At 36.3% G+C, this 21,283-nt stretch overlaps 1 protein-coding gene across 1 annotated transcript in view; it reads right to left on the minus strand.

Moving 5' to 3' along the window:
- The window catches only part of POLQ (DNA polymerase theta), a 126,897-nt gene that overhangs the window by 26,957 nt on the left and 78,657 nt on the right, over positions 1-21,283 (minus strand). Inside the window, exons 20-24 of the mRNA XM_025874979.1 lie at positions 12,530-12,723; positions 8,676-8,813; positions 7,295-7,469; positions 4,541-4,667; positions 3,802-3,923 (exon numbers count right to left, since the gene is read on the minus strand). Of these exons, the coding sequence (XP_025730764.1) occupies positions 3,802-3,923; positions 4,541-4,667; positions 7,295-7,469; positions 8,676-8,813; positions 12,530-12,723 (756 nt within the window). The remainder of the gene's footprint in view (positions 1-3,801; positions 3,924-4,540; positions 4,668-7,294; positions 7,470-8,675; positions 8,814-12,529; positions 12,724-21,283) is intronic.

Here is a 21,283-nt window from a genome sequence, read left to right on the forward strand (position 1 = left end):
GGGGGGATGGGTTAGCCTGGTGATGGGTATTATAAAGAGGGCACATTCTGCATGGAGCACTGGGTGTTATACACAAACAATGAATCATGGAACACTACATCACAAACTAATGATGTAATATATGGTGATTAACATAACATAATAAAAAATAAATTTAAAAAATATATATATAATAATTTAAAACAAATGACCACAAATTTTGTGGCCTTCTTGCCATAAATAAGAAAAAACTGACAGAATACATGAAATAAGTGTTTTCAAATGTCAGAATAGACAGGGCAGGACTACATTCTCTAAGAAGCTGGGAGAGAGGCGATGAGGTGAGCCACGCAACTGTCTCAGGTTTCTGAAAGGAGGAATTTACCCGAACGCATTGCAGGGAAGGAGAGATGAAACAAAGCACTATGATCTGAGCTGAGGAAGCAGAGACTAGTTTGTGCCTACTAAGGAGGCTAGAATTTGTGGAAATTTGGAGAGAAAGGAGCTGCACATAAAAGGAGCACCATAAATATGCACAGTAATCCCTTTGGATTTTTGACCCAATACTAAAGGAGCGAGAAAGTTCAGGGAACGAGGCAAAGAATCAATACTAAAGAAACAACTATTACCAAAGTAACAGCCACCATCCCACAGCTGTCAGCAGAACAACTACTTGAAAAACAACCTCTTGAATGTTGAGAGATGTTCTAGCCGTGACCAGACCAAGTGGACAAACCCTGTTAATACCTTGAGCACCAAGTAGAGACCCCAGCAAGGCCACACCTTACAATCAGGGCTAATCTAGCCCTAGAATAAAGGCCACTCTAAACATTTGCTAACAAAGTTTTAAAGTCACAAAATGATCAAGCTGAATGTGAAAGTAAATTAATTGTCTGCCAGAAGAAAATGTTATTAATGAAGTCTACAAAATCCCAAGAGTCAATAAGGTAGCAACCATAATGTCCAGCACACACACACAAAATACTACACATATGAAGAACCAGGAAAATGTAACTCTGACCAGGAGAATATTTAGTCAATAGAAAAATGACCCCAAAATTAGAGATGATGGAATTTTAAATAGCTACCATAGATAATGTTCAGGAATTTAAAGAAACATGCATATAATGATGTAATAAGTAGTGAATTGCAATAAGGTAATAAAAACTAGACAAAAAAAACAAATGAAAATTCTAGAGCTAAAAATACAATATTTGAAGTGTAAAAGTCACTAGAAGGATGTGACAGCAATTAGACACTGTAGAAGAGAAATCCAAGAACATTAAGCAGTCAATAGAAAATATATATTGTAGCACAGAATAAAAACAAACAAACAGACAGGGAGGGGGAATAAAAAAGAAAAAAGTTTCAGTGACCTGTGGGGCAGTACCCAGTGGTATTACATAGATGTATATTTGGAGCAATAGGAAGAAAGGAGGGAGGAGAGAGAAATGAACAAAAAATATTACAAGTGGGACATCTGGGTGGCTCAGTCGTTTAAGCATCTCTTGGTTTCAGCTCAGGTCATGATCTCATCGGATCAAGTCCTGCGTGAGGCTCTGCCCTCTGCAGGGGAGTCTGCTTGAAGATTCTCTCCCTCTGCCACTCCCCTCCCCCACACTTGTACATATGCGCTCTTCCTCTCTCTCTCTCAAATAAATATTTTAAAAAATATTACAAGAAATAATGGTTGAAAATGTTTCAATGGTTGAAATGTTACTAAAAAATATAAGCACATAGATTTAAAAAAAAAAAAAAAACTAAACCAACTCAGGATATTCCGCAAAATCAAGTCTCAGAAGCAAAGCATGAAAAACTACCCAAAGACTCTCAACCAAATTAAATTGCTAAAACTGAATAACAAAATTTAAAAAGCATCCAGGGAAAAGTTAGTTACATTATGCTTACAGGAGGAGCAAGAAAAATGGTGGTGTACTGCTCAATAGAAATCATACAAACCAGAAGCTAATGGAGATATTTATTTTTTTATTATGTTATGTTAATGACCATACAATACATCATTAGTTTTTGATGTAGTGTTCAATGATTCATTGTTAGTGCTGAAAGAGAAGGACTGTAAACCTAGAAATTTATGTCACATAAAATGATCTTTCAAAAGTGAGGATAAAATAAAGAAATCTAGAGACATGGGAATGCTGGGATAAATCACTGTCAGCAGAACTGCATTACAAGAAACCTTAAAGGAAGTACTCTGGAGGAAGTACTTCAAGATTCCTTGAATTACTCCAAGAAATGAAAAGTGCCAGAAATGGTAAAAAGTGGACAGGTAGAAAAGACACTTTTTTATTTCTTGATTTCTTTGAAAGATAATAGACTGTTTAAAGCAAAAATAATAACTATATGGTAGAGTTTATAAGTCATAGAAATGAAATCTATTATAAAAGAGGCAAAATGGAAAAAAACTTTACAGATGAAGTGGTGTGAGATTATTTGAAGATAGTCTGTGATGGGATAGATATATACATATTGTACACTCTAAAATATAGTTAATAAGACAATAGAGGAAATAAAAAAGAACAATAAAAAATAGTCATTTAAAGCTTTAAAAAATAAAGAACAGATAGAATAAATAAAACACAAATAACAAGACAGTAGAGTTAAACCAACCGTATGCCAATAAATACTTTGGATGTAAATGGACTAAACACGACCTTTAAGTGACAGAAATTTTCAGATTTAATCCATATATGTTTAATTTCAACAAAATTAAAAAAATAAACAAAAGCAGTATAAAATATTGTCATGTTAAACACAATTTTATTGTTTAGGTAAGAATAAATTGATGGACGAACAGATAAAATAAAGTATACACATATAATATTATTCATCCTTAAAAAGAATGGAAATTCTGACATATACTACAACATGGATGAAACCTGAAGACATGATGCTAAGTGAAATAAGCCAGACACAAAAAGACATATACTGTATAATCCACTTATATGAGATACCTCAAGTAGTCAAATTCAGAGACAGAAAGTAGAATGGTGGCTGCCAGGGACTAGGGACTGAAGGGGGGAGAGTTACTGTTCAGTAGATAGAGAGTTTTAGTTGTGGAAGATGAAGAAGTTCTGGGGATGGATGGTGGTGATGGTTGCACAATCTACCATGATGGGTACTTAATACTAGAAAACTGAACACTTAAAAATGGTTACGATGATATAGTGCTGATAGTTCACACTTAAAAATGAGAATGGAAAATTACCAGCCAGGTGACACTGTCACATAGACCTAAATTCCCCCTTAGAATATTTTCTGACAGAATTAAAATCAATTCAGATGGTTAAATGCACTCAGGCCAGACCTGCCAGGGGGCAGAAGATAAAGGAGCAAATGTGTATATTTATATATAGTAGGGATGATTTGGGAGTTAGATCCTGACTTCCAAATGTCTCATGACTAGAGCTTATAGTGTTCAACCTTTCATGAAAAGCCTGTGACCAGAGTACTAAGAAGAGGTCAGGCAGGAGGAGGGCAGCCTTGGGGGTTACCCCTGCAATAGGAAACAGCGGTGCGGAGAAGAGAGAGGCAAAAGAGCAAAGCAAGTCAGAGAGACAAAACATGGTTTCAGCAGACTGCTGCTGAATAGCATACACCACAGTTTTCCACAGAGCAGATCATGAAGACCATGATGACTGACAACCTGGCAACATAAAGGGGAAACACAGCTCACATCAAAGAGAGGAAAGATGGAGGGACCAATGCATACTTCTGAGTCTTATTCATAATGCAGGCTTTACCAGTGCTTTGAAAACCATTCCCACAGCAAGGAGAAGCTCAAAAAACCATCAGCCACCTTACCTGGGAAAGGCACAAAGGCATGTCGCATGCTGACTGAAAATGGCATTCCTCTGTCTGAGGCTCTCTCCTCCAACTGTGCTCGGTGCCCAGGGTTGAGGCCACAGCTCTTCTTATCTCTTCCTCTGCCAGGCAAACAACATCAGCAGTTGGACATGAAGCAGTCTCAAATATATGAAAAAGGTCTCATTTTTCAGTAGTCAATAGTTCCATCTAGGAAACTTAAGAACCTTTTCATTTGAAACTCACTTTAAAGCTTAACAAAGACACTAGATTTTTTTTAGCAAACATTCAATTTAAACACGAAGTAAGGCATTTCTGTAACAGCTTTTGCCACAAACTGCTTCTGAAACAATTACTGACATTTAGCTCAAATCAATAAATCTTTTTGACCATATCTAATATAAATTATCTATGCTTTTTCTTCCCATAATGTGTATTTGGGGAAGGCAGAAGGGGGGAGATGTTCCTGACATAGTTAAACTCTTCCTTTTAGCATTTGAGTTCGAAAAGCATATCGTGCTGAGTGATGTAATTAGTGGCCCAGGTTTTCAGTCTTTCACCACCAACAAGCTTCTTTATAGACAGACTCAGGATTTTAAATGGATACTACCTAGAATAGAAATGTGTATGCCCAGAACAGAAAATTAAACTAACTTCATTATTTTATCCAATAGGCTGGTTTTGAGCCATTCATACTCATAAAAGTATATTAACACAAATACAGAGAAATAGCCTCTACCTGCTCATGGGAAGTAGGCGTTTGCCTAGGGCTTGGGAAGGTGGGCTCTCCTCTACTAGTGTTGGCATTTTGATCTCAAAATCTCTTGGCACATTCTGAATATTTGGTTCTGTAAAGGTTATTCGTCCTAAAATCAAACAGAATGAAGACAGAAAATTGAGGGGGTTAGGGGGGATCTGACATTTATTTTCACAGTAATTGCATTTCTGAATTATGCATTTTCTACTATTGCTAAACTAAATTTATATTTAAATATTTTTCATTATGTTCATGCATCTAACGATGATAAAATAAGTACAAGACCAATCCTAATGCAAGTGAATATATGAGTCAACTGAAATAGAATGTATTTTATATTAACCTAGCTCTCTAGAAAACAAGCCCATGATAAGAAGTAATTTGATAAGCTGAACTCGTCCTGTGCTAAAATGAATACCAGATGTCAGCACTATATGAATGTTAGCAGTGGTATTAATGAGTAAAGACTAATCAAATGGATCCTAGGAGAAATGACTGTCAAAACCTTCAAACCCAGGAATGCACAAGACATAGAGAGAGGATCTGAAGCAGAAGAGCAACTGACTGCTGAAAACGGACAACCGGGGCCCAAGGAGCCAGCTAATCTATAGGAGATGGAGTAGTGAGACATGTTGACTGGAACATCACTTGCTAGACATCACCTGGCTGCTTTTCTGCATCACCATCCTCACTCATCAAGAGAACCAATGGTAGCCCCGACAAAGCTGGAGACTAGAATCAGGAGGTTAATGAACTTTCTAGGAAAGAGAAAGCTATTTAATGCTTATAACTTTTATTTCCCCCAAATATTTTGCAGTTTGTTTACTTATTGGTTGAATTTTTCTGAAACACATAAGCATTATTCAAAAAAAGTCTGGGTAATTGATTTTGTTATTGCAGTTTTTACATACATACATATATGTAAATATATACATATATAGTTTTATAAAATCTTCTGTTTTATAATATACTCTTCATTGTAACGGGCTCTCTACCAGCTAATATATATAATTTCATCTTCTTTTGATGAGTCAGACATTTTAAGTACTTCAGATATTTTTTTTTAAAGATTTTTATTTATTTATTTGTCAGAGAGAGAGAGAGAGAGCACAAGCAGAGGGAGCAGTAGAGGGAGAGGGAGAAGCAGGCTCCTCACTGAGCAAGGAGCCCAATGTGGGACTCGATCCCAGGACCCCGGGATCATGACCTGAGCCGAAGGCAGACGCTTAATGACTGAGCCACCCAGGTGTCCCCAGATATTCTTTTTCTGAACAAACCCCTGATATATGTCCTTGTTATTTAGCTTTTAAGAAAAATTAGTGCTCAATGAATGGCAGATATCAATATACTTATTACCATTACCATTAATATACTTATTACCATTAAATGGCCTGCTCAGTGTTACAAAACTAGCCAATAGCAGAAGGAGTCCAAGTCTCTTGCTGCCTCAGCATACTATCTTCTTTTCGATAATAATATTTAATATTCAGGTCTATTGTTTGAATTAATGAGGCTAACACTGGTAGACAAACAAGAGGCAAAAATAAATTATAAAACATGAATGTAGCTTCATGGAGGTGAATTCTAATGATGAAATGGCTTTGCTATGCTTAGGTAAGTTTGTATTTCTAAAATATTCTTTAAATGTAGGCATAGTATGGTGAAAACCAAACGACAAAAAAGGAATTGATTACTTTCTATTTTATAAGCAACAGATAAATGCAACACCTTTAGAAACTCTAGGCTGATTTTGGTTTTTCACCAACAAGGATTTATTTTACCTAAGTTTACATCATTAGCATATGTCTCAAAATGAAATTTAAACACCAAGAGGGCAAGAAATGGCTAGGGTGAACTAAGAGGTTAGCTAAATACGGAAGAAGGAAAAGAATTTGTTTAGAACAGGGAATAAACGTGCACAGAGAAAAGCAGCTCCTCCTGGTGCCTCCGTCTGTAATAACAGCAACAGCCAGTAAGGAGCTCGCACAAAGTGCCCTGCACTATTCTAAACATTTTAAATGTATTAGCCTATTTAATCCTCAGCATGCCCTGGTGAAGTAAGACTATTATTACTGTGTTTTACACATGAGAACACTCAGGCACAAAGCTACCTTGAATAAAGATTTAAACCCGTAAAAGTCAGATAGCAAAGCCCACTTTCTCTACCACCAACCTAAACTGTCTCCCCGACGAGATTTAATGCTGCCCTTTCTTCCGATGGCATTGTATCTGGCAGATATTTAGTTTTGCACTGTCTAGCACAAGAATGCTTTTTTCCTTTCTAGATCACTCATACGTACCCCAAGAGTGCTACAAGACATCCAAAGGGCTCTACAGCTCTTTTCTGGTTAAGTAAAATAAGACACTCATCTATTATACAGATGCCCCCCAGCATTACCTAGATTCATCTTGGGGAGAATCTTAAGAGGTTCGGGAGAGGGCTAGGACTGAAATTAGATAAGATGACTGAGTCAAATATCAATCTAAAGTACAGTCTCAGACATTCCAGTTACTCTATACAGTACTTGAAAGCTGGAACTCTATCTTACTAAATCTCATCTCTGTAACTAGTATCCATCTATATTTTGGATGTAGTATGTGTTTCATAAATGTTTATGAAACTTCACAGAATCCAATGATTAACACTTGAATTCCTCAGTCATCATAAGCAAATATTATATACGAAAAGTTTTCTTTCAAAATTGGATATTATCCATATTTAAGATTTCTCATTACCTGTAGCAGTGTGTGATTGTGATACAGGATAGATTCTTTCCATTCCAAGAAAAGGATTCAGACGCTTTTCCCGCTGCAGAGGAAAGACCACTTTGGTAATAGCGTTAGTGATTCTTCTCCACTCTAATATCAAGCCTGGTAAAGGATGCAATGCCTTTAATTTATTTAAAACATCCTGCCAGAGAAATATAATGAAGATCAGATTCCGTAGCAAACTAGGCTCCCTTTTAGGTAAATAATATAATCTCAAAATTAAATTTGGTAACTCCTATATCTACAACTCAAAATTACTGTTGGGGTTTTTGGCAATCACCATAATGATAAAACTATAATAAGTACAGATGGTAAAATGCAAACATGTTAATGCTGAGTAATATCAATTTAGATCTACCTTAAAACAAATCAATGTCAATTTAGCAAGGTACTATAACTGCCTTCCCTCACCCCACCCAAGAATCTGTATCATGTCCTTCCTTTGTCTATATTTTCCTCCTCTATTCTCAGGTGATTGGAAGTTTCTCATGTTTTTTTTTTCCTTTTGCCCTAATACTTTCATTATTTCCATATCAAGAAATTCAGAAGACATTAATCTTTAAAACTTTGAACTTTCCATGCTACAGAGTTTTAGTAAACTGCTAAGAAATAGGAACTTGTGAGGTTAGAGGGCCAGTGAGATAAAACAAAAAGTTTTGTTACAGAATGAAACTGTGGAAACTTCCCTAGAGCAGGCAAGTCATAGTTAACGACAGTAGGGTCAAAATTCTACAGAATGGCAACTTGGATGCTCTTTCCATGCTATTATGGTGGTATTTTCTACCCTTATTATTCCACTGAAAATTCATTCAGTAAAAATGTAACAATAAGCCTTTTTTCTCTTCTCTCCCAAGTGTACAGTTTCCATGGATTGTAATTTGTACTTTTACTTTGAAATTAGATTAGATTCTTAAACTCATGGAAAACTTACTATTTTGCTCTATAATTGAAAAAAAATGTTTTTATTTGTAATGGCTGGGTTTTTTCCTTTTTTAATTCTTCCACACCTTTATCCATGTTCCTATACTATACAAATTATATTATACTTGAAGTCCAAGAGTAGCAGATGTCAGTAATTAAATAATGTCTATAGGTCTGAGTTCATAAACCATTATACTGTTTTAATAATAGGAAGGACACAACTGCTAAATTAGATTTTGGTCCAGATTTTCCATGATGGAATGTCTCTGCAGTTTTGGCAGGGAGCCAAACCACAAACCAATTTGTTTTTATCTGGATACATTCAAATGGTGGGCTATGCCGGATCTTGACTTCATCAGCATCCTTTCAAGACACGAAAATGCTAAAAGTCATTCAAATTCTGCCCTGTAACTGTCCCAAAGAGTACCTTACTAGTGCTGTACTGTTTGCCCAGCTTTAGCTTGCGTCCATTGTCATTCCCTCTTCTGGTAGAACCCAAAGTTTTCTTGCTGCTTTGTTTTTTTATTTCTCCATTTGGTGGTAACTTCAATTCCAAAAATAAAACCTGCAAGAAATTAATGCTTTTTTAGTCAAGAATCAAATCACAAGCATTGTCATTCACAAAACATTTTTAAGTTATTTGAGAAAATCTATACAATTCAACATGGGTTGGCAGAATTTTTTACAACATATTGAACTATCACATTTAATAAATAATGACAATGAAAATTTGTATGTCAAGTAGCCTATCTATACCCTAATTTAGGCACTATAAGATTAATTCCCATAATAGGCTTTTTAACAGTCAAGAACACAGGAACGTATACTCTGTGTGCTGAACAAGTGATAAATAAGCTATGGACATTGAGACTTTAGGTTGCTCTGAGGACTGTGAACTCTCCTAAATACCCCTTGATATGGTAACCAACATGGCTGCTCAATCATTTAAGTCTCAGCAAGGGTCAACACGGGAGCCTTTGTGGCCATTATATGATCACAAAAATCAAAGAACACTGAGGTAGAAAGGGATCCAAAAAGCCATCTACTTCCACCACCATAAGGCTAGGCCCTGTGAGAACCTGGACACAAAAAGTCAGAAAAAGGTGGCCAACACAATGCAGCAATCAATAATGACAGCTAGAGTAGATAATAAGTACCTACTGAAGAAACTAAGCCTACACAGAACAGGGATCCACATTCTGGGACAGAAGGAATAGCCCATGTATACCTAAAATCACCAGCTCAATTTATAGGGTTTGAAACTCAGGCAATTCAGAATACTATCTACTACCTCCATTCATTCATTCGTATACACTGAGTGGGCCTTAGTGAACCTTGGATTATTTTCCCACTAATAATCCTAAAAATTAAGATCATTTGCATTATATAAGAATCTATTGGCCACAAGTTGGGCAAGGGGTAGAAGGAAAGATATGCTTGTGCTTCTGTAGAAAAGCAGTGATGATAGAAACAAAGATCTGGTTCTAATTTTACATAGTGGGAATAACTGGAGTCTTAGGTATGAAAGATACTGAGGCTTGCTATGGATGTTATTAACTATTTTTCCCAAGAATTGTGTTATATAGGGTTGCATGTGTAGGGATCAGGGTTGTCATATATAACAAATAAAATTATAAGATGCTTAGTTAAATTTGAACTGCATGGGGCATACTTATATTAAAATATTGTTCATTGTTTATCTGAAATTCAAATTTAGCTGAATGCCCTGTATTTTATCAGGCAACTCTAGTACAGATATCAAAGAGTATATGAATGGCAGGATAGGAAAGAGAATCAAATAACTAAATAGGAAAATGAAACATTATTTTTAAAAGTAACAATAAACCAACAATCCCAGGAAGAGAGACCTACCATAATTAGGACAACTCAAAGATCTGAAGTTACATATTTATAAGCTCTTTATCTTAGATTTCTGTTTTTGGTGAAACCTTCAGAATTAATTGTGAAAACTTCATATAAATTACCTCTCCAGGTTTAAATGAATACATCTGTGAAATGAGGGTGTTGAACTGGATGAGGGCAAGAGGCACTATTTATTGAGCACTTACTATGGGTCAGCCGTCACATGCTGGGTGCTTTAACATATGTCATCTCATGTCATATGCACAACAATTCTGTGACACTTCTGAAAAGTTTACACCAGTTGGAGAAACTTGCTTAAAGTTACATGGCCATAACATAGGAAAACTAAGAATTAGAACCCATAGTCCTCTAACTCAAAAGTCCTTTTTCTTTTCTCTAATTCATGCTTTCCTCTAGACCAGGGATCAGCAAATTTTTCCCAAAAAGGGCCGGATAACCGAAATTTTCAGCTTTGCAGGTTTTACTGTCTGTCACAACTTCTCAACTGTGCCATTATAGACCAAAAAGAGCCACAGACAATAAGTAAGTGAACAGGTGTGGCTATGCTTCAATGAAATTTTATTTACAAAAACAGGTGGCAAGCCAGATCTGGCCCACAAGCTGTAGTTTGCTGATCCCCACTCTAGCCCAGTGCCATCCAAAAGAACTTTCTGCAATAATGAAAGTGTTCTATATTTGCACTCCCTTTTATGGTAGCCACTTACCACATGTGGCTATTGATCATTTAAAAGGTGGCTAACACAATTAAGGAACTGAATTGATATATTTTAATTAAGTTAAATTTATTTATTTTTTAAAGATTTTATTTATTTATTTTGTCAGATAGAGCACAAGCAGGGCGAGCAGCAGAAACAGAGGGAAAAGCAGACTCCCTGCTGAGCAAGGAGCCTGATGCAGGCTCAATCCCAGGACTCTGGGATCATGACCTGAATCAGAGGCAGAGGCTTAACTGCCACCCAGGTGTCCCAGTTAATTTAAATTTAAATAGCCACAAGTGGCTAGTGGCTCCTGTTTGGATGGCACAGCTCTAGATGATTAGTAATATCCTGCCCAGCTCAAAGATTCCACTTAAAATCACCAAGGATTAACTAGTCAATGTGTGAAACTGTTAGATTACCTTAAATATAACTTCCATTTTAAAATGAAGACTTAAGAACAAGCCATTAACATCAAAGGCCTTTTATTCTGGCCTAGAATTTGGTCTAGGCCTATGGCCTTAGTATCGGAATCACAAGGGCATGGATTCCTGCCTATGCCCCAAGCCTACTTGTGCTGAAATCCAGGGATGCTCTGTTTTTCATAAGGTCCCTCTGTAATTTTATGTGCAGTCAGTTGGGTATTGGTTGGGGAGTTCTGAGCTAAAGAACTCAAAAGAAAATATTTAAAAAAAAAAAAAGGCACTACTGAATTCAATACACATGTACCCTGTGATTTGGAGAAACAAAATTCCTCATTTTTTTTTAAAACCTATAACCCTGTGGCTTAAAAAAAAGGGCATTTTTTATGAGTATATGTAACATTTATTGAGCATTTACTATGAGATGGGCACTATTCTAAGTGTTTAACATTCATCATTCATTCCTCACAACAACTCTGTGAGGTATTTGTATTATAACCCACTTTATTGATGTAGAAATTGAGATACAAAGAGTTGATGTATTGCCCCAAGGTTACAGGGTTAATAAGTGGAGGAGATAGGATTCAAACCCAGGAAGTCTGGCTTGAAAGTCTATGATCTTCACAACATGCTACGTTACTGAATTGCATTGACAAGACACCTGAACTTCAATGCTATCAAGTATAAGTACCCACCCTGTACTTGTAACCCTTCCACAACAACCCAACCACCCTTTGTGGAGTGTGAGGAAAGAATAGAACGCCAACATTTGAAAATAAAAATAAGATAAAGTGTGTCCAAATTTATGTTAAGTTTATAAAAATCTTATTTAGGTTTAAAAAAGCAAACAATCCCAAAAATTCCTTTTTCATTAACAACTGAGAAAGACATCTTATTTCATGTTCCAAAAAAGGATTTTGGGGTAAGGAAGGGGTGGGAGATCATGAATTTACTAACTTCATGGAGAAACAACTACACTGTTATATAACAACCACTATGGATCTTTCGTTTAACAAACATTCACTGAGTACCTCCGCTGTCCTAGGCAAATCTCATGGAGCATACATTCTAGGAGGCTTCTTTACCACCTTCCTATTTCATAAACACAAATATAACTTATAAATTAGAAGCTAGAATACTCTATCTCCAAAGTACTCTGATAACTAAAACTTTTTTAACTGATCTTTGGTGTTTAGGCAAACACATTTAGGAAATACAAACACATACACACACACAAAAATAATTTTTAACTCTAAAATTCCCCATTCCCATGATACAACCTCAGCGATGTCATCTGAACTGGTGAAGGAAAAACTGTGTCCGGCTAGTTGATAGGCCTGAGTCTCGATTGCATCCAGCTTGGCTTGCATTATGTGTTTCTGACTTTCACATTCTGCAGTACTAAAGCCAATTCCATTTAGCTCTAGCAAAGCCAAGCAATACTGAGAAGGCATTTCCACTTTACAGAAAACATCTGGAAGAAAAAAAGAAAACTAAAACATTAATTCACCAGTTAAGTGACTAGATTAGCATCATCACCTAAACAAACATGGAATTTTTCTGAGCAAATTCAGAGATGCTATCCAAGCTATTCTTCAAGATCCAGTCTCCTGAGCAGCACTCTCAGGCCAACAAGGAAAGGCATTAAAATACTTCCTACTTTTCTACTTCAGCACTAGACTACTACCCTTGTCTACATCGAGAGTGGAAAAACTGTAATCCAGACTTGTGAATAGTCTGGATTACAAAAAGCTGCTTTTCTCCCAAGATAATGTTTCTGCTTCTACTCTTGGCAAGAGCAAGAGAGCCAATCTTATTTGCTAAACTGACTATAATGAGTTAATCTCCTGAAATTATTTCCAATATTCCTGGTTCCATGATATGCATGCTTGCACAAAGAACTAAAAATGGAGGTTTCTTATTTTCCAATGCTCTTACCAAAGAATAAAGAAAAAGATTCCTGAAGTAAGAATCAGAGTATTTTTCTATCTGCTGACACTTCTCAACAGAGTAGTCATTCTATATCAGTTTTTCCAGTACGGTCATTGAAATATTAGTCTCAAAGATACTCTATGAAAAGGGTGGAATTGAGAGACACTGTGCACTGTGAGTTCCAGTATTTACATACTGCTTTTGGATATTCATGATGCCTGTTAATTTAGTAAAGGCTCTGAGAAGACCTGAAGCAACGATGACTATTTAACTGAAAATCTGAAATTATTTGACTACAAAACCTTTATTTTATGTAACACTTATTAACATCCTGAAAAGTACATGTCCATAGAATGCACTCTGGGAAATATTGTCCTAAATCATTAAGAAAAAATCCATACCAAAGACTTCAGCTTCCAGTACTATGGATCACAAGGACTCTGAGCAAACCTGGCCTGCCCACCCCAGCTCCACACGCATACATTCTTTGAGGCATTGCTGGTCTCAACCAGCAGGAGAAATGTCCAGGGACACCCACAACCCCCACCAAAAGCAAATAAACAAGTGAGAGCTACTGGCCTCTAATAGGAGGAATTAACAAGCAGTCAGAGCCTGGCTTTAAAGACCTGGATGCAGAGCAGAAATTCATGGGATGTGGAACCAGAGAAATCAGGAACTAGGGTCAGAACAAGAACAGTAAAAGCAGCACAAAGTCAGAGTGACAGGGAGCAAGCCTATATCCTTAGGCAGTAGGAAGGAGCAGTACTGTCATAGGAATGAAATCCTACAGCCAAAAGGTTGAGGGGATATAGATCTTCAGAACAGCAACAGAAGGAGAAGCTAATTCTCAGACTTCTGCTCTGAACCAAAACTCTCAAGGGAGGATAATGTGGTCCTTGGATATGGTGTACTTTGGTAAGGAGCAAAACCTTTCTTGAGGAAGGCTTTCCCCAAGTTAGGCCTGCAGGGCTCCACTGATCAAATCCTACATGAACTCACAAAGAATATGAAACATACAAGATAGCAAAGAAATACAAGTAATATACAGCAGAAACAACAAATGGCAGATTTAGACCCATAAGAATCGCAGATATAGATTCATTAGAACAGAATACAGAGCACAGTAATGAGTAAACTATTTACAAAATAAAAAAGATGAATAGAAACAAAGTAAAACAGTAGGAAAATATACAAATATATCAAAAATCACAATAAGCTGGTAAAATTGTAAAAAAAATTGCTAAGTTTGAAAAATAAATGAATAAGCTATGCTTTGTTTATAACACACATCTAAAGCATAAGGACCTAGAAAGGTTAAAAGGGATAGAAGAAAATATGAGGCAAATATTAAAAGAAAGTTGATGCTGCCATATCAATTCCAGAAAACAGACTAAGATTTAAAAGTCATATTAGTGCTAGAGCTGCTCATAATATAGATAGGTTTAATTCATCAGGAATATAAATCAATTTTAAACATGTATGCATCTAATAAAATGGTCTCAAAATATATAGTTAAAATATAGTTAAAATTGATTGAACTACAGTGAAAATTAGATACAAAAGTTTTATTAAACAATAACCTTGACTTAATAGACATTTATAAAGTTCTGCATCCAGAACTAGAATACACATTCTCTTATATATACATAGAACATTTACACATAGTTCAGGATTTAGGTTGTAAAACAACTCCAAAAATTTCAAAGAATGGGTATTACATAATCATGTTTTTTTAACCACAATACAAATAAGTTTGAATATTAAAAATTACAAAATAAAACATTTCCAAATATTTGGAAATTGAAAAACAATCTTCTAAATAACTTATGTCAAAAATGTCAAAACAGAAAATGTTAATAAATATTTAAGATAAAATGAAAACATTACATGTAAAATTTTTAAGATATAATGCAAGGAGACCTTTGAGGGAAATTTATAGCCTTTTATACCTCAATTGGAAAAGAAAAGAATTATTTGAAAACTAATGAGTTTAGTGTCACACTTATGAATTTAGAAAAAGGGCTACAAAATAAAGTGAGGAGAGCTAAAAATCAAAGACAAAAGTTGGTTCTTTGAAAATACTGAAAAATTGGATAAACTTCTATTAAGATTAAACAATAAATATGGTGAAAGAAAAAGACAACATAATAGATAAACCACAGATGTATTAAAAAATTAGCAATAGCTTAATGACAATAAATTTGAAAATCTAGATGAAAGAGGTAATTATTAAAAAATATAGTTAATTATAACAAAAATATATTATATAACAATATAATAAAAACATGGTTCACCAAAACATAAAGATATAATTGAATAATCTTACAACTGTAAGAAATCAAAGTAATAGTTAAAAATATTTCCACAAGAAAGTTTATAGGCAAACTCTACCAGGTCATGATCCTGGAGTCCCGGGATCGAGTCCCACATCGGGCTCCCTGCTCAGCAGGGAATCTGCTTCTCCCTCTGACCCTTCCCCCTCTCATGCTGTCTCTCTATCTCATTCTCTCTCTCAAATAAATAAATAAAATCTTAAAAAAAAAAAGAAAAAAGAAAATCATCTATGTTCAACCCACTCTAGAAAGGACATAATTGACCCATGTGAAAAGAACAGGATACTTGGTCCTGAGTCACATTGAGCAAAGTCACATTGTTATTAAAATTTAGTCACACCCAAGCAAAAATCAGCTCTCTAGTGGGAAAAAGTCAGCTGCCAAAACATACCCACCCAACAGGCAAGAGAATGAGAAAAGAAAAAGAAAAAGATTCTGGAGATCCTTCAAGAATATTCTGAAATAATTATTTCCAAACAAAATTTGACAGTTGTTTACATTCTCTCTAAAAACTTTATTTCAATGCACTTCAATTCTATGGACTCTTTGAATAAGAAAGACTCTGCACTGTACAAAAGAATGCATTTAATACCTCATGGCCACCCACTTTTGAAAATTTGCCTAAAAAAGGAGTTTTCAAGGCACAGTGAAATTGTAAAAGTTAAAAATAACAAATCTAGAGGGTTTCTTATACTTTTCTGGAACCATAATTTCGTTTTCCTGTAGGTGAAAAACTATCTTTAAGAGTGGGAAATTTCCCTCCCGAAGATACTGAAAGTTTTTAATTTTGATAATGGGCAACAAATGTTCATAAAAAGTTACAGACTAATCCATATCACCCTCACCAAATGTTAGATCCTAAGGGCAGACAAAGCCAACTGAGAGGGAAAGGGAGCTGTGTTCATTCAGCATTATCGCCCATGAACGTAGAAGCAGTCCTGTGGCATCTGTACCATGTACTCCAATTCCTTGGCCTGCCTACATTGGCTTAGAGAAGCTGGTTTGAAATATTTCAGTGCACATTCAAGAGCTGCTAATTAACATCTCTTAAGCAACTCTCCTACAACAACAGACAACTCCGTTTGATCTTTGTATTATTCTACTCCAGTGATGCTGGGGAGAACATTACTATTAGCACAGAGGGCTTACGCTAGTCGTAAAAATCATGATCATCATCATCTAACACAGTAATGAGTGTCTAAACTGGCAAAACTGCGTTAAGTTCTCTCTCATTTAATATTTATAACATTATAAGAAACATTTAAAGAGTGTCAGTAGCTTGCCCAAGGCCTCTCACTAATAAGTAATACAGCCCAGATTCAAACCTGGTCTGGGCAAATTCATCGATCTGTTGTTTCTAGTATTTATTAATCAGCCAATAAATTCATGGTTTAAATCTTCTCACAATGAAATCAACTTTGTTCCACTTCATCATTTCTACCATAAGCATATGATATGCTCTCTGAAGTCAAGGTAATTACTCTTGTGCAGCCAGCAGACTGCACAATAAATCCATGCTATTTATCATGACATAAAAAAAGATTCACATGAATATCCTTTGTTAGAGAAATAACTAAAGTTCTAAAAAGATAATACGTCACTTTTTAAATTCCATGACAGATTAGGGTTTTTTTTTTATTTTATTTTATTATGTTAGTCACCATACATCATTAGTTTTTGATGTGGTGTTCCACGATTCATTGTTTTCGTATAACACCCAGTGCTCCATGCAGTACATGCCCTACTTACTACCCATCACCGGGTTAACCCATCCCCCCACCCCACTCCCCTCTAAAACCCTCAGTTTCTTTCTCAGAGTCCATAGTCTCTCACGGGTCATCTCTCCCTCTGATTTCTCCCCCTTCATTTTCCCTTCCTTCTCCTAATGTCCTCCATGCTATTCCTTAGGTTCCACAAATAAGTGAAACCATATGATAATTGACTTTCTCTGCTTGACTTATTTCACTTAGCATAATCTCCTCCAGTTCCATCCATGTTGATTTATTCATCCATTCTGATGGCTGAGTAATATTCCATTGTATATATGGACCGCATCTTCTTTATCCATTCATCTGTTGAAGGGCATCTCGGCTCTTTCCACAGTTTGGCTATTGCGGACATTGCTGCTATGAACATTGGGGTGCATATGACCCTTCTTTTCACTACATCTGTGTCTTCGGGGTAAATACCCAGGAGTGCAATTGCTGGGTCATAGGGTAGCTCTATTTTTAATTTTTTGAGGAACCTCCACACTGTTTTCCAAAGTGGCTGTACCAACTTGCATTGCCACCAACAGTGTAAGAGGGTTCCCCTTTCTCCACAACCTCTCCAACATTCGTTTCTTGCCTTGTCAATTTTTGCCGTTCTAACTGGTGTAAAGTGGTATCTCAATGTGGTTTTGATTTGAATTTCCCTGATGGCTAATGATGATGAACATTTTTTCATGTGTCTGTTGTATGCCATTTGTATGTCTTCTTCGGAGAAGTGTCTGTTCATACCTTCTGCCTATTTTTTTGACTTGATTATTTGTTTTTTGGGTGTTGAGTTTGAGAAGTTCTTTATAGATCTTGGATACCAGCCCTTTATCTGTAGTGTCATTTGTCTTCTCCCATTCTGTGGGTTGCCTCTTCGTTTTGTTGACTGTTTCCGTTGTTGTGCAGAAGCCATTTATCTTGATGACGTCCCAAAAGTTCATTTTTGCTTTTGTTTCACTAGCCTTTAGAGAGGTAACTCGAAAGAAGTTGCTGTGGCCGATGTCAAAGAGGTTACTGCCTATGTTCTCCTCTAGGATTTTGATGGATTCCTGTCTCACATTGAGGTCTTTCATCCATTTTGAGTTCATCTTTGGGTATGGTGTTAGAGAATGGTCGAGTTTCATTCTTCTGCATGTGGCTGTCCAATTTTCCCAGCACCATTTATTGAAGAGACTGTCTTTTTCCATTGCATATTTTTTCCTGCTTTGTTGAAGATTATTTGACCACAGAGTTGAGGGTCCATATCTGGGTTCTCTATTCTGTTCCATTGGTCTATATGTCTGTTTTTGTGCAAGTACCATGCTATCTTGGTGATCACTGCTTTGTAATACAGCTTGAAATCGGGCAAAGTGATGCCCCCAGCTTTGTTTTTCTTTTTCAACATTTGCTTGGTGATTTGGGGTCTTTTCTGATTCCATACAAATTTTAGGATTGTTTGTTCCAGCACTTTGAAAAATGTCATTGGAATTTTGATCAGGATGGCATTGAAGGTATAGATTGCTCTGGGTAGCATAGACATTTTAACAATGTTTATTCTTCCGATCCATGAGCATGGAATGTTTTTCCATCTTTTTGTGTCTTCTTCAATTTCTTTCATGAGTGTTCTGTAGTTCCTAGAGTATAGATCCTTTACCTCTTTGGTTAGGTTTATTCCGAGGTATCTGATGGTTTTTGGTGTTATAGTAAATGGAATTGTTTCTCTAATTTGTTTCTACAGTTGCATCGTTAGTGTATAAGAAAGTAACGGATTTCTGTGCATTGGTTTTGTATCCTGCCACATTGTTGACTTACTGTATGAGTTCTAGTAATTTGGGGGTGGAGTCTTTTGGGTTTTCCACATAAAGTATCATGTCATCTGCAAAAAGAGACAGTTTGACTTCTTTGCCAATCTGAATACCTTTTTATTTCTTTTTGTTGTCTGATTGCTGTTGCTAAGACTTCTAGTACTATGTTGAAAATAGTGGCAAGAGTGGGCATCCTTGACGTGTTCCTGATCTTAAGGGAAAGGCTCTCAGCTTTTCCCCATTGAGGATGATATTTGCTGTGGGTTTTTCATAGATGGATTTTATGAACTTGAGGAATGTTCCCTCTATCCCTATACTCTGAAGAGTTTTAATCAGGAAAGGATGCTGTATTTTGTCAAATGCTTTTCCTGCATCAATTGAGAGGACCATATGTTCTTCTCTCTCCTCTTATTAATGTGTTCTATCACACTGAATGATTTGCGAATGTTGAACCACCCCTGCATCCTGGGGATAAATCCCACTTGGTCGTGGTGGGTGATCTTTTTAATGTAGTGTTGGATCCTATTAGCTAGGATTTTGTTGAGGATTTTGGAATCCATATTCATCAGGGATATTGGTCTGAAATTCTTCTTTTTGATGGGGTCTTTGCCTGGTTTGGGGATTAAGGTAATGCTGGCCTCATAGAACGAGTCTGGAAGCTTTCCTTCTGTTTCTATTTTTTGAAACAGCTTCAGGAGAATAGGTATTATTTCTTCTTTGAATGTTTGGTAGAATTCCCCAGGGAATCCATCAGGCCCTGGACTCTTGTGTTTTGGGGAGGTTTTTGATCACTGCTTCAATCTCGTTACTGGTTATTGGCCTATTCAGGTTGTCCGTTTCTTCCTGTTTCAGTCTTGGCAGTTTATAGATTTCCAGGAAGGCATCCATTTCATCCAGATTGCTCAGTTTACTGGCATATAGTTGTTGATAATAATTTATAATAATTGTTTCTATTTCCTTGGTGTTAGTCGTGATCTCTCCCCTTTCATTCATAATTTTATTAATGTGGGTCCTTTCTCTTTTCTTCTGGATAAGTCTGGCCTGTGGTTTATCGATCTTATTAATTCTTTCTAAGAACCAGCTTCTAGTTTCATTGATCTGATCTACTGTGTTTCTGGTTTCTAACTCATTGATCTCTGCTCTAATCTTAATTATTTCCCTTCTAATGCGTTGTTTAGGCATTGTTTGTTGCTTTTTCTCTAGTTCTTTAAGGTGTAGAGTTAGTTGCTGAATTCGAGATTTTTCTGTTTTTTTGAGTGAGGCTTGGATGGCTATGTATTTCCCCCTTAGGACCACCTTTGCAGTATCCCATAGGTTTTGGACTGATGTGTTTTTGTTCTCACTGGTTTCCATGAATTGTTTAAGTTCTTCTTTGATTTCCTGGTTGACCCAAGCATTCTTGAGCAGAGTGGTTTTTAGCTTCCAAGTGTTTGAATTTCTGCCAAATTTTTTCTTGTGATTGAATTCCCATTTTAAAGCATTATGGTCTGAGAATATGCAGGGAATAATCTCAATCTTTTGGTATCAGTTGAGACCTAATTTGTGACCCAGTATGTGGTCTATTCTGGCGAACAGAACTTCTGGAGAAAGTTCTGTGTGTGCTCGAGAAAAATGAGTATTCTGTTGTTCTAGGGTGGAATGTTCTGTATATTATCTATAAGGTCCATCTGGTCCAGTGTGTCATTCAAAGCTCTTGTTTCTTTGATTTTCTGCTTAGATGATCTGTCTATTGCTGAGAATGGAGTACTGAGGTCTCCTACAATTAACATATTGTTATCATATGACTATTTTGGTTAACAGTTGGCTTATGTAGATGGCTGCTCCCATGTTGGGGGCATAGATATTTACAATTGTTAGATCTTCTTATTGGATAGACCCTTTAAGAATGATAACAGTGTCTTTCTGGATCTCCATCCCTTCACTTTCAGTCTGGATGTATCTTTAGGTTCAAAATGAGTCTCTTGTAGACAGCATATGGATGGGTCCTGTCTTTTTATCCAATCTGCAACCCTGTGCCGTTTTATGGGAGTATTTAGGCCATTCACGTTGAGACTGATTATTGAAAGATATGAATTTATTGTCATCATGTTGCCTGTGAAGACCTTGTTTCTATAGATTGTCTCTGTAAATTTCTGTTCTATATCACTCTTGGGGTCTTTCTCCTTCTATAGAACCCCCCATATTTCTTGCAAGGCCGGCTTAGTGGTCACATATTCTTTCAGTTTCTGCCA

This window comes from Callorhinus ursinus, unplaced genomic scaffold, assembly GCF_003265705.2.
Source record: "Callorhinus ursinus isolate GAN/ISIS: 27379988/994484 unplaced genomic scaffold, GSC_fseal_2.0 scaffold1, whole genome shotgun sequence".
NCBI lineage: Eukaryota > Metazoa > Chordata > Mammalia > Carnivora > Otariidae > Callorhinus > Callorhinus ursinus.